Source organism: Anabrus simplex, chromosome 9 (assembly GCF_040414725.1).
Source record: "Anabrus simplex isolate iqAnaSimp1 chromosome 9, ASM4041472v1, whole genome shotgun sequence".
In the NCBI taxonomy this organism is placed as follows: domain Eukaryota; kingdom Metazoa; phylum Arthropoda; class Insecta; order Orthoptera; family Tettigoniidae; genus Anabrus; species Anabrus simplex.
Window position 1 is genome coordinate 79,734,553 of NC_090273.1, and position 14,981 is coordinate 79,749,533.

Here is a 14,981-nt window from a genome sequence, read left to right on the forward strand (position 1 = left end):
AGTGAACGACAGAAAGGTAATGCCGTTCTTAGCAGAGGAAGAAGCAAGAGCCTAAAAGCCTTCTGGGGTAAAGTGTGCAAGGGTACTGGGGGGTAGTGAACGGCAAAGAATGCTACAAAAATGAGAAATTGAAACAGAGAGTGTGGGGGCTAGAGCTACAAGGAGTAAGAAGAGGAGAGGAAATTTGGAAGGGAGGGAGGATAAGTTATAACTATATTGGAAAATAGGATGTGTGAATATTGAAAGGCTATTGAGCAAATTAGGAAATAATAAGGTTAAGGAAGTAGTAGAAAGTTTTGATGTGGCATTTTCGGAGACATGGTTGGAAACAGGGAAAGAGATATCATGGAACGGGTTTGTGGTTCAATATAAATACGGAAGAAAAGAGAGGAATAAGGGTCGCACCCCAGGAGGACTGGTAGTTTTAATCAAGGAAGAAATAAGTGAACTAGTAGAGTATATTGAGACAGACATTCAAGAAGCTATCTGGATGAGATTTAATAGGGGGTGGGTAGAGGGAAGGATGAAGAAAATAAGTCTAGCTTTCATATATTGCCATCCTAGGAGTTCCATATATACAAATAAACATCTTTTCGAAGATGTATTGTTGGATATTAGTATGATAGAGAGAAGTTTGCTGAAGAGGAAGACATGTTGCTATTTGGAGATTAGAATGCGAGAATATGGGAACAGAGCCCAGTATATAATAGGAAGGAAGGGAGGCGTATGGTGAAAAGTAGGAGAAGTGAGGATAAAATCATAAACAGCTATGATGAGAAGTTCTTAGAGATGTGTGCAGTGGGGAACTTACATATTCTGAATGGCTGGGAGGAGGGTGACAGTACTGGGAAATTGACCTATGTGTCAGAGCAGGGAGGTAGTGTGAGTGACATAATACTAAGCTCAGAAGGAGTGTTAGAGGATATTGAAAGGATGGAAGTAGGAGACTGGATTAAATCACACCATTTCCCAGTGTGGGTGCTGTTAACCCTTAACTTTGCACCGTATCCATATGGATACACAAAACTATTTGACTTATTTTATGTTATAAAAATGGTATTATTTATTCTTTGACTTTCCTATGTTATTCCATGACTATTACAAATCGCTCTGAAACACATGGCAACTACTTTTAATGAACGGGAAAGTAATAAACATTAGTTTACAAGATGGCGCTGACTAGTCAACTCATCTAGATATTGTTGCTGTTTCCAAGGCAATATTACATTATTGGTGAAGATATTATTGTGATTATGTTGAAGACAGCAATGATAATAATATTAAGAAGGTAGGTAAATGATTAAAAATAAATGATTATTAGTAGTATTTGAGATACAGGAAGAAATTCAAATGTATCCAATTGGATACACTGCCAAGACAGTAGACATATAATGTTTGGTTCAAACGTATCCAATTGGATACGCTGCCAAGACAGTAGACATTCATAATATTTTATATTTATGTATTCATATGTTCATATAATAAAATTATCACATGTTAGATTTTTATTATTATATCTTTAGAAAGGGAATGCATGTTTCTTCATTATTTCACGTACTGTGCAGTAGCTTATTTATTATATACACTAGTTTGCTGTCACAGAGAAGTTCCTACGTACTTTGTGCAAGCTATATGATACATATCGAGTTCTTTATCACGTAGTGTGCTAAAATCTCTTTCTTACTTTTTTCTTTCTTTCAGAAATTCCGCACACATTCAGATAGAATGATGGCAAACTATCCTAAGGCCAATTCTTCATCAACGGTTGTCAAGAATGGCTGTGGAAGAAGAAGTGAAGTAGAGCATTGACGAAATGAAGGTCTCTTACAAGGGTACTCGAGCAGGGAGCAGACGTCAGTACATAAAAAACAAACCTCATAAATGGCTCAAGATTTTTGTACGAGCAGGAATTACTGGTATGATTTATGACATCTAACTGTACGGGATTGAGGACACATTTCGTCAGCATGACTTCAGCGATGCTGAGGAACTCCTTGGTCTTGGTGGCAAAGTGGTTGTAGCTTTATGCAGCTCTATACAGAGAAAAGCATGTTCCTTTGTTTTCTTTGACAACTTCTTTTAGTCACTTGAGCTCTTGATTTTACTTCGTGAAAAATATATAATTTTGTCAATGGGCACAATAAGAGGCAATCGTTTGAGGGGCAAAACAGTCGCAAGTCAAGACGATGCAGCAGCAGTGTGTAGAACCTCGTGCAAAGATCAATGTACCTTGCCCCAATATAGTGGTTGAGTACAATGCCTTTATGGGAAGGGTAGATCTTGCAGATAAGTTGATAGCATTATACCGGACTGCATTACAAACTCATTGATGGTACCTTGCCATATTCGCTTAAATCATAAATATGTGTGTGTGTGTAATGCCTGGCTAATGTATGTATAGACGCGATTGTAGGAAAAAAACATAAGAAATGATTCGTTGAAACAGTTTCGATGGAACATTGCTGAGAAATTGATGGCAAGCAGCATTCAGTGAATCATTCACCGACAGTACCTGCAACAGAATGCCCGAGGACTCAAGTCGATGAAGATGTTCGCTATGATTGTCAAGAGCACTGTCCACAACATTGTGAAAAGGGGCGCTGTCGTTACTGCAAGAATGGACAAATCCGCATGGAATGCATCAAGTGTCGGGCAAGACTGTGCGTAACCAAGGACAAGAACTGCTTTTAGCACTTCCATCAGAGGAAACTATTCTGAGCTGAGCTGTACAATCAATTATGGGTTCATGTGTTATTAAATATTTTTAACATAAGTTTATTGTTACCTTTAGACTGAGAATTTATAGTTTCCATGTTTATGTAATTCTTGGCAATGTATCCATATGGATACATAATAAAGTGACAGTCAGTATCAGAATACTTGGCACTGTATCCAAAGGGATACATATATATTTTGGTAGATTTTTACTATGAAAACCAACTAAATATTTTTTAAGTATTTTAATAGATATCAGAGAGCACACAAGATGAAGAATATTTGTATATGGCAAAAATCTCGGATTAAAAGTTTGTTGTGCCAAGTTAAGGGTTAAAAGGGGGGAAGGAGAAGTATACCAAGAAAGAGGTTAAGATGTGGGATGAACTAGGGAGTGGGTGTACTAAGTACAAATGGACAGAGAAAGTGGAAGGAGATTAGGATATAGTACTAAAAGAAGAATTACACTTACTAAAATATGGATGGGAGGGGGCGTTAGAGGAAAATAATATTGATAAATAGGGCTCGGATGTTTAAGACCTAAAAATAGCCCTAATAAGCAAGCAAATATGACCTCAAAAGTAATGAAATATGACCTCAAAAGTGGAGAAATATGACGTAAATATTACAAAATATGACTGGAAATGATTAATCTAAAAATGGGCATCTTTAATCAATTATAAATCTAAAGGGCAATTCCTTTGATACATATTTGTTACCTTAATTATTCTTACTTTCATCTTAATTTTCTGAACATACATATATGTAGCAGTTATTCACAGTCTATTGTCCCTGATTCATTTATCGAACATTTGTAAATACACAGCTATAAATTACCTGTATTTAGATTATCAGATCGCACAACATTTTGAAAGTCAAAATTTGTTTGCACCCTGTAGTGGTGGTCTGAAATACGAGAAAACTAGAAATAAATCTATTTTTAACGTTTTTGGAACGTTCAAGCCCAGATTTCATTTATTATTAAATGCGTTAACGTTAAAATTGAGCACCACAAAACGAATTTGGTAGATGTCTTTAAATATATCATGGCAGGGCCTATAGTGCAAACTGCCATACCTTTTTCATTCCTCTCCACGGATTGAATTGAAGAGTATGACAAGATTCATCTTCAAATCATCATGCGCGAAAGACCTCCGATTATCACTTAACACATTCTTGTAAGAGCAGAAGCTCCTTTCTATGTCACAAGGTTATTGTTGCATATTTAAAACATGTGAAAGGTGCAGTGAAGTCTATGGCCTTCATTCTATACAAACGGTATTCCACTTGTATTAACTGCAGATGTGATACTGAGAAGCAGTTTTGTGAACATTAGTTCGCATTCGATAAGTTGAAGATGAGGAGGAGGAGCGTGGGTGAGATGGGGGAAGAAGCAATTTGGAGGAATAGAAGAGCTGCAATATACGAACTAGACAAAGAAATTACAAGAGATTAAACACTAGAAGTGATAAGAGGAATTGGACAGGTCGCGGGAGGGGATTTGCAATGGTGTCAATAATAAATTTTGGAAAGAAATTAGCAAAAATGGGACAATGAGAGAGGGCATAGTCAAATTGTTCAATAAGATTTTTGATGAGGGAAAGTACCCTAAGGAGTGGGAAACGTGGATTATATGTCCAATATATAAGAAAAAGCGTAGCAAGAACAGTATGGATAATTATAGGGGTATATCTCTGTTAGACTCCTTAAGTAAAATTTATACAGGGGTCTTAGCGAACAGGTTAAGTGAATGGGCCAAAAGAAATGAAGTATTGCCAGATTTCCAAGGGGGATTTAGGAAAAAAGAAAAGAACAGTGTACAATATAATGATACTGAAGACGGTCTTAGAGATATATGTGAGTGTGCCAAAAGGTAAAGTGTATGTAGTGGCAATTGACTTTGAAAAGGCATTTGATAAGGTGAATAGGGGCTCTATTTGAGAAATTGGGTAGGTTGAGGGTCTCGGAAAAGATGATACGGGCAGTGGAGGCGATATATAAGGTGGTTAGGTGCTGTGTAAAATTGTGAGATGAGAGGTTGAGTAGACCCATAGAGTCTAAGGTGGGTTTAAAGCAGGGGTGTAAATTATCGCCTTTATTGTTTATTTTATTTATTAACAATATCTTGGATGGTCACGGGGGGAACAACTGGGCCGTGCCGGTGATTAATGGGTTGGAGGTACCGGGATTGATCTTTGCAGATGTGATATTGATGACTCTAACGGCAGGAGGGATGCAGAAAAGTTTATGTGCAGTGTCGGAGTTTGCAAAGAAATGGGCATTGAAAATTAACGGGAACAAATCCAAAGTGCTAGTTGCACAGGCTCACAAAGGAAGGAGGAAAGATGGGAATTGGATGGTGCAGGGAGATAGGGTAGAACAAGTAAGCAAGTTGGAATATTTAGGAGTGATTATTAACAGAAAAGGGACTTGGGATGATCAAATTACTAGATCGAGAAGTAAAGGGATGGCCGCCCTAGCCTCAGTCAAAAACCTGTTGGCTAAATTTCCAAGTATTAGCTATAAAACCTTGAGTTTAGTTTTAAGATCGGTTGTATTCAGTAGGGTAATGTATGGGGCAGAAGTTTGAGGGTTGGATGAAAGAAGAGTGGAATTAAAACAAATTATTAGTGATTTTGGTAAGTTGGTGGTGCGGCTCCCTCAGTGAACAGCAAATGCAGGGGTTGAATTAATGTGTGGGGAAGATACGGAAGTTGAGTGTGTGAAAATAATAGTTAAATATTGCACGATTTTGAAAAGAGAAGAAGGTAGGAAATTGTTGCAAGCTGCATACAAGCAACAACTGAAGAGCATAAGGGATGCTGGCTAGAAAAAATTAAAGGATATTTGGAGAAAATAGGTTTGGGGTAGATGTGGGCTGAGGTTTGGTCGAAGACAGAAGCCAGAGGGTGGAAGGTACTTTCCAGGAGAATTAGAGATATGCAAAGGCAGAGATTATTAGAAGAAATTAGGCTAAGAAGTTCCCTCAGTGTTTTGAATAAAGTATTAGAAGTAACTGGGATAAATATTAGGTATGTTGATAGGCTAAACAGGGGTGGGATGGTGGTTGATGGGACTCCACAAGAACAAGGGGTGGTTAAAGGGTAGAGATAAGACGGTATGTGTATTATGTGGGGTAGTAAGCAACGATTTTCACTTAATTGGTAAGTGTAAAGAAACTAGTAAATTAAGGAATAGTCTATTGAGTGCCAAACATCGTGAATTATTAGGAAAAGGGGATGAGCGGAATATTATAAGGTGGTTTATCAGGCAATGGAAAGATGAGGGAGAGATGAACAGGTACTTATGTGCCATTAAAAAAGCGTGTGAGAGAAAGTTGAGAGAGGAAGAGGCATAGGATGAATACGTGGATGTGTAAAGGCTGAAAAGGTGGAGGTGTGTTAAGTCATCGAAAAAAGGAAGGTGAGTAATGTTCTAAGTTAGGGTGCTGATTTAATTTTGTAATTGTAGGAGGCCTTGATCGTGATACGGCAGGTGATTGTGTAACTGTTTACTAACAGTGTACCAGAATTCAGCCAGAGTAGGTTAGTGGACAAGAAATGCAAACTCAGTAGATAAGCAGGCAAGGGCATGTGCTTATAGTTGATGAAACCTGATGTTGGCAGATTTTGGTTCAACGACCTGATATAATTGCTACGTGTAGAATTTAAGGATAGAATAGGGCTAGATTGGATTTATTTAGGACTGGAATTGTAGGGTATTCAATTATTTTATTTTTCTGGTAGTTAATTGTGATTATTTGTTCATTATTATTATTATTTTATTATTAATTGTAGTACGTTAGCAGGATGGCACTTAGTTGTATATAGGTGGGCATGTGCTGTTTTCTCACTATTTATGTGTAGTAAATAGGTAAGGGAGAGGAAGACATTACTCGTAAGAGGATGGGGTAGGACGGGCCTACCCCAGAGAATGATGGAGATACATGTGGGATGAGGAGTGAGAGAGGCGGGGAACAGGACGAGAGCAGATTCAGCCCCACGTGGCCGGCCGCAAATGAAATGGTGAGAAAACTGCACTATTATCTGGTAGGGGTAGCTGGGGTCCTCTTTTGGGCCCCACAGGTAGGGCCGGTCGTGCCATTGCTGGGAGGGTGGCCCTTTTCTCACCAGGGGTGATGGCGCGGCCGGACAGTAGTAGTAGTAGTAGTAGTTCCTTTCTCATAATATTATTATCTTTTGATTTTTTTATTTCTTTTGTTTCTTAATATTAAATGGAGACGATGGACGTGGCATGTAGGGACTGAGGATGACTGCCGTGGTGACCTTCCTTTGGGAGTGTCACGTTTCCAGAGTACCTGATGGACCTCATGGCATGCCCAAGGAGTCTCATGTTTCTGTTATTTTGTTGTTAGTGTTTGTGCATGGAAAGGGGCATTGTGAGCATGTATTGGGGCTAATCGCCTGTTATGTTCAATAAATACTATACTACGAGGTGCAGCAATTGAATGACGAGACTGCGCCCCTCCTACTCCGTGGTCGCATATTGAGAGGTTACAAGTTGTCCATTTCATGACCGTATCGATATTTAATCAAGTAGTAAGTATAAATAACCACCTAATCGATACTTTAATAATGCCTCAGGCAAAATTGAATAAAATTAAAACTTACAGGACATGTTTCGACCACTTAGTGGTCCTCTTCAGCTGTATAAATAAAGAACTGAAAAGAAAAACATTGACAATAAGCACAAATAAAAGTTCTTTGGAGACTCCTTTGATAAAAATGGTGGTCGTCAGAATAGGTCATCTTGCCTTTCGTTCTTGTTTGGAAAAGATGTTTATTCTGCGCTGTCACATCGTTACTTCACCAGGTCGCGCTCAAAGACAGACCCTCTAGACAGCACAGAATAAACATCTTTTCCAAACAAGAACGAAAGGCAAGATGACCTATTCTGACGACCACCATTTTTATCAAAGGAGTCTCCAAAGAACTTTTATTTGTGCTTATTGTCAATGTTTTTCTTTTCAGTTCTTTATTTATACAGCTGAAGAGGACCACTAAGTGGTCGAAACATGTCCTGTAAGTTTTAATTTTATTCAATTTTGCCTGAGGCATTATTAAAGTATCGATTAGGTGGTTATTTATACTTACTACTTTATTGAGAGGTTGTCATTGGAATGTAGTTGACCTTGATCCTTCCTGAGCAAGCACACTTCGTTTCGTCGTTCTACCTGCTTTAGTTTGCTTTTGAGACTTGTTGGTTGTAGCGGATGCTGTTATGTAGTCGTGCTGCGATCATGGTGGACATAAAATTCGAGCAGCGCATTAACCTGAAATTCCTAGTGAAATTAAAGAAATCGCCCACGGAATGTTTCCAGATGTTAAGGGAGGCGTTTGGTGACAATGCTATGTCGCCAGTGTTTGAGTGGCACGAATGGTTTTCTAAAGGTCGGGAAGAGGTTGAAGATGATGAACTTCCCGGACGACCTGTGACTGTCAGAAGTGAAGGAAACGTTCAGAAAGTCAACGAAATTATGCGGAAAGATCGACGTCTGAGTATTCGGATGATTGCCGACATGTTAAACATTAACAAAGGGACAGCGAGACAAATTTTGCATGATGAATTAAACATAAGAAAAGTTTCTGCAAAATTGGTCTTCACCAAGACAACGCACCAGCCCACAACGCCCTGTCTGTGAAGCAGTTTTAGGCTGACAAGTGCATTCCTGTGCTAGAACATCATCCTTATTCGCCTGATCTTGCTTCGTGTGACTTTTATCTCTTCCCAAAAGTGAAAAGTGTATTGAAGGGAACACATTTTCAGTCTGTGGAACACGTAAAAGTAAAAACGGCAGGGTTGTTGCGCAGGGTGACAAAGGATGACCTACAACATTGCTTCGAACAGTAGAAAGCACGTATGCAACGGTGTATAGATAGGGGAGGGGAGTATGTTTAAGGGTATAAAAGTGTATTGTAACTTTGTTTGCAATAAATCACATTTTTCACATCAGTCTCGTTATTTAATTGCCGTACCTCGTATACTAGTAGACCATTTCAATTAACAGTCTACTATACTATACTATACTAGTAGACCATTTTGATTAACAGTCTCAAAATCATTGATCATCGGTCAGTTCTGTCAAAGTCTTCGCAATTCTTTCATCAATTAGAACATGTTTTAATTGATTTTCAGAACTTTTGAAGACTTCTCAGGTATTGCAAGCGAATTGACAAGTAAACTTGTGGAGTGTTGAATTCAACTAAAACTTGATGGCTTTATGGGAAAATCTTCTTTTGAAGATGATATTAAGAGTTCCTTCTTGTCGTTCAGGTAGATTGTCGTTCCTACATTTGACACTGTAGTTGTTTGTTGCAACATTCATTAGTTAACTATTGAACACAAACCACGTGCAAATGGGCAAATTTGTGCTCTTTAACATAGTTCATGAGGTAATACTTCCTGCTTGAACCATAAGTTGCCCAAGTAGAGGAGGCAAAAAGAAGCAGCTCTGCCCTCTCACTCATCCCACTAGGATCGGAAAGGTAGCGTCCTTGGCCTTAATTAAGGAATAGCACCAATAATTGCCTGGTGTGAAAATGGGAAACAATGGAAAACCATCTTCAGGACTGCTGTTGGTGAGATTCTCCTGAATGTAAGCTCACAGCTATGCAACCCTAATCGCACGGCCAACTTACTTTGTGCCAACGAAAATAACTTTCTTGTTTAATGAATTGTGCACTAAACAAACATGGATACCTCTGTGGCAGTTTTATTACAAGTTGACAATGGCTTTTTAATTTGCTGCTGCACTGTCATGTCATGGTTTCTAGAATAATTGTCTAGGCAGGAAACTGTGATTCAAGCATACATGTCCAAAGCTCCCTTGTGTGTAATTAACTAGTCAGCTAGTTGCTGGTCACTAGCATCTAGTTATGACCTGAGCTTCAGAACACCGCAATAGTCTTGGTTGTAAGTTCAGTTTCTCTATAGATTATGGATCAGTATTTTTAAGAGAATTCTTGATGAACATCAAAATTGGATAAATATGTGAAAAAGCATAATGTAACATTGAATGGTATATTAAAAGTTGTTAGCATCAAGACGTAATGAGCAGAAATTCTATCTGGTGGGGACAAATGTGAGTGAATGGGACACAGTGAAAATTGAGAGTTTAATTGCAGTTGCCTAACTAGCCTAGATGAAGCACGATTCCAGAAATGAAAAGCAAATTGCTCGTAACTTTCATCAGACAGCATCGGAGGGGTTATGTTTGTACTGTTCAGAAATTCAAAACCACACTGCTCTTAATGACAGTAAAATACATATTGAGCTAGCTTTTATCCAAGAGTTGGATACAAGCAGACTCAGAGGTATTAAAGTTTTTTTTTGTGTGAGGTTAAATCACAATTGTGCTCATGTATTGCACTAATATTTGCCCACTTACCTTCCTTTCTCTGTTAAAACATTCAATCCAAACTCTGTTTGTTGCTGTAGCAACTACACTGCAGTGACATTTCTCAAGAGACACTTTGAGAACCCGGCTGGGTAGTTCAGGGGGTAAACACAGGCCTTCTGAACTCAAGGTGGCAGGTTAGATCCCGGCTCAGTCCAATGGTACTCGAAGGTGCTCAGATGTATCAGCCTTATGTCGGTAGAACTCTTGCAGGTCAAAATGCTGGCATGTTGGCACCTTTGAAAACCACAAATGTAGTTAGTGGGGTGTAAAAGCAATAACATTATTATTATTATTATTATTATTATTATTATTATTATTATTATTATTATTACTACTACTACTACTACTGGTGCTAACTACTACTACTGCACACGTTAAAACTCGCATTACTCTTGTCTGCTGCTTCTCACTTTTCAAGTATTTTTGGCATTTTACAGTATGTTTTACCCCATTATATTCCTTTTTAAACTCCTCTGTTTGCAATGTGTCCTTGGCTATAGTTATATGCATATGAATTCATTACCACTGATTTTTAAACTTGAAGTACATGGGAACACAATGTATGTAATTTATTCTTCTGCTTGTGATTGTTCGTGAGGGTTTGGGGGCTGAAAATATTCAAATTATGTGTTGAAGTGTACGATTAGCTGATGGCCAAGCATGTTCCAACCCTCGTAATCACATTCAGGATGTTGTAATAATTGTACATGAATTCTTGTATTCATTCACGGTAGGACAAGTTACTGTGTAGATTCCATTGACTTGCTATTGCAATAGAGATGAATTTTTTAATATTATTAATATAGATATAGAATCAGAATTTCATTGTGGATTTGTTTGTACATCTGCTATGTGATGCAGAACTAGGAAGAGTGATGCTTTCTGTACCATCTTCAGGACTGCTGTTGGTGAGATTCTCCTGAATGCATTTATGGTTTTTGCACAGTTGGCAAATTCCCTATCACTTGTTTACAAAATCTTTTCTTAACAGATTTCAAAGAAGTTGTAAGTTCATTGAACATCTCCCTTCCTGTAAACAAGCATTTGTCCCAATTTGTCTTCTTGAATTTAAAATAATTGCCAGAACATTTTGTTTGTGAAGTTTTAAGACCAATTGAAAGTAAAGTACCGAGGAAGCTTTGTTCATTTCCTCCTATAAAATGTTGTTTTTGCATGGTTTGAGAGTATCTATGATGTAGTGTGAATTTCTGTTGTTATATCATGATAGAATTCTAAATGTATATATATATTTTTTTTTTTCATTTTTTTTTTTCAGAGTCTAAAATTTTGAATCGGATACATTTAACGAAGACATGGATCCAGACGAAGGGGAATCTTCGGGTTCTAGTGGGCCCATATCTTCTCTCAATAGTCTTTTCTCCTTTACAAGTCCAGCTGTGAAGAAACTTTTGGGTTGGAAGCAAGGAGATGAAGAAGAGAAATGGGCAGAAAAGGCTGTAGATGCATTAGTGAAGAAATTAAAGAAAAAGAAAGGAGCAATTGAAGAATTGGAGAGGGCTTTAAGCTCACCTGGACATGCAAGTGACTGTGTTACAATACCTCGTAGTCTGGATGGTAGATTACAGGTAATATAATTTGAGTTCATTCATTCACTACTGATTTGCATTTATGGTTTTTGTCCAGTTGGCAAATTTTCTATCACTTGTTTACAAAGTCTTTTCATAACAGATTTCAAAGAAGTTGTAAGTTCATTGAACATCTCCCTTCCTGTAAACAAGCATTTGTCCAAATTTGTCTTCTTGAATTTAAATTTTATCATATGATCTTTCATACTTTTTAAAAACTTAATTCAAGCTTATTCATATGTTAATGTCATGTCACGTCATTTCTCCACTGACAGGTTGGAACCCCTTAGTCAGGCAGCTAGTCTTCTTGCTCCCAAGCTTGCCCAGTTGAAAATTTGGAAAATTTTTGTAACATTACTCTTTTGTTGGAAAGTTTGGAACTGGCCTGCTGCTTTCTTTTGGAACTTCTCCAGTTCTTGAATCAAGTAACTGGCGAGGGTCCCATACACTGGAACCATACGTTTACCATTGACTTACATGCTCTCACCTCCCAGATTGTCTGACTCGGCTGAATGGTCAGCGTACTGGCCTTCGGTTCAGAGGGTCCCGGTTTCGATTCCCGGCCGGGTCGGGGATTTTAACCTTCATTGGTTAATTCCAATGGCCCGGGGGCTGGGTGTTTGTGCTGTCCCCAACATCCCTGCAACTCACACACCACACATAACACTATCCTCCACCACAATAACACGCAGTTACCTACACATGGCAGATGCCGCCCACCCTCATCGGAGGGTCTGCCATACAAGGGCTGCACTCGGCTAGAAATAGCCACACGAAATTATTATATACCTCCCAGATTAATATGTTGAATGTTCGCTGAAGTCTTATCTTGCTGCCCTCTCAACACATTGAGGACAGGGTCTGAACGGAGGCTGCTACCCCGTGTGGACCGGACAGTTCGAGCATTCAAGAAAGAAATTACACTACTGCACGCTAACTACTGTAACTTGAAAAGTATTCAAGATATCGACCTCAAACGTGGAACATGTACTTACTATGAAATTGAAACAATAAATAAGGTAGTTCAACCAATTCAAAACAAATAAATATGAAATGTAGTGTTACATTCCTAAACTTGGAACACGTACTCACTATGAAATTGAAATAATAAATAAGATAGTTCAACCTATTCCACACAAATAAATACAAAGTATAGTGTTACATTCCTGTTTAATTATAAGTGGAAGTGGTACCGGTTTCAACCCCAATCCCCATCATCAGCTGAATAAAACGCAAAAAACAATGCGTAGGTAAGAAAGAAATTAAAGATCAAGTCCCCACAAAAACAGTTGAAGAGGCAAAATAAAAACAACGGGGATAGGCACTGTAAAATTCAGAAGAAGTAGAAGGTAAGTCACTTAAAAGAAGCAAGGCGCAATCTTCTGAACAGCAGCGTAGCACACGCAAAGTTCGGCATTGTCTCATAATGTTTACGAGAAGCGGAGAACAGTTAAATGAGCCAGCTTGCATACACTATCAGGCGTGAAGTCACAACACAATCCAACAAATGTGAAGATGCAAAATCATGCAGAAGCCGAAAACGAGTAGCTGAATTGAAGTAAATTGCCAGCTCCCGAAGATCAGAGCGACATATTCAACGTCAGGCACTGTGCTTTCAAACGCCGACTGAACTTGATGAATAGCTTAACGATCCAGTATTTGCTTATATATATAATACAATTCAATATAATTGAAATATGGAACTAGTATCTTGTAGATTTTTTAGAACAGTTGACATAAAAAAACAATTGTGAAGAGAAAAATGCTAAAAAGTGCAATACCGGAAACAAATGAAAAAACCCATTCTTCTCCTCACATGTTAAAAACCCAAAGAATAACCAACAAAATTTGGTTGAAGAACGAAATTTGTTTCTTATACAAGAAAAAAATCATTTTTAAATAACAGATTATATGAAACACACCTAGAAATTGCAAATCTTCTCCCAAGTTCACAATGGAACCTCTTCCTAACTCAAGTTGATAATAAATTGTTTCATGAATTGTCAATTAAGCAACAAACCCCTGAGAAAAAACTCAACATTTTAAACAAACTCTTCTTCACATAAATATCATATTAAGAACATTAACACACCCTCCAAAACCATTGAACAATTCCATCCCCCCATTGTCAATTTATTTAAAACAACTCTGAGTGATGATGAAAACTTAATTCTTTCTAAGAGCCTCAAACACAATTGGCCCAACCTCAACACTTTCAATATAGCCACCAATTTAATAATTGAATCTGAAATAGCCATTAACAAAATGCCAACAGAAGAACAAGATGAAATCAGATAGGAAGTAAAAAGAGAACTTGAAAAAATCTTCATTAATATTAACAAAAACACTTCCCTAAATCATAACAATATTATTAATAATTTAATTAATGACAATAAACTCATTTTAGATCTTAAAAAGAAAATCAATGACAATAATCTCATCATTATCAAATCTGATAAAGGCAACACCACTGTCATAATGGAAAAAACTGACTACATAGCTAGAACTTAAGATTTCTTCAATGACTCTTCTTTTTCTATAGTAAAAAAAGACCCAACCACTAAAATCCAACGCCTCCTCAGACAGACGTTAAAAAACCCTTCCTTTTTCCTCACAGATCAAGAAAAAACTAAATTAATAAACATGAACCCAGGCCTACCCACTGCCAAAGCCCTTCCAAAAATTCATAAAACTAACATTGCCATCCGCCCAATAATCAAGTACAGACTCACTCCCTTATATAATACTTCTAAATTCATTCAAACATTTTTTACTAAAAAATTATTGATTTTTATCCAACAAATCTATCAAAAACACTTCTGAAAAATTAAAGAACTTTGACATCCAACCAAATTTTTCTCTCCATTCTTTTGACATCATAAACATGTATTCCAATTTCCAAATTATTCCCCATAATAAACAACTTAAACCAATTCAGTAATCTGAGTAAACTAGAAATTCATCTTGAAATTGGTTCTCAACAATAATTATTTCACCTTTGATAACACCATTTACCAACAAGATGGTTTAGCTATGGGCTCACCAGCTTCAGGCATTCTAGCTGAAATATACCTCGACTTCTTAGAAAACACAAAGATTTATAATAATAATTTCTCTAATATCCTCTTTTGGGCCAGATATGTTGATGACACATTAGTAATCTTAAATGAAGAATCAACCAATGCAGCCTCTACACTTCTTCTTCTCAACAACATTGACTCTAACATTAAATTCACCCTTGAATCAGAATACAACAAAAC

The 14,981-nt window shown here is 37.5% G+C and overlaps 1 protein-coding gene across 3 annotated transcripts in view; it reads left to right on the forward strand.

Annotated features, from left to right (window-relative positions):
- Mad (Mothers against dpp) overlaps nt 1-14,981 on the forward strand; it is a 126,821-nt gene that overhangs the window by 21,652 nt on the left and 90,188 nt on the right. For all 3 annotated transcript variants that reach the window (XM_067154005.2, XM_067154006.2, XM_067154004.2), the window contains exon 2: nt 11,412-11,721. In XM_067154005.2, coding sequence (XP_067010106.1) covers nt 11,449-11,721 — 273 coding nt within the window. In that variant the 5' untranslated portion in view covers nt 11,412-11,448. The remainder of the gene's footprint in view (nt 1-11,411; nt 11,722-14,981) is intronic.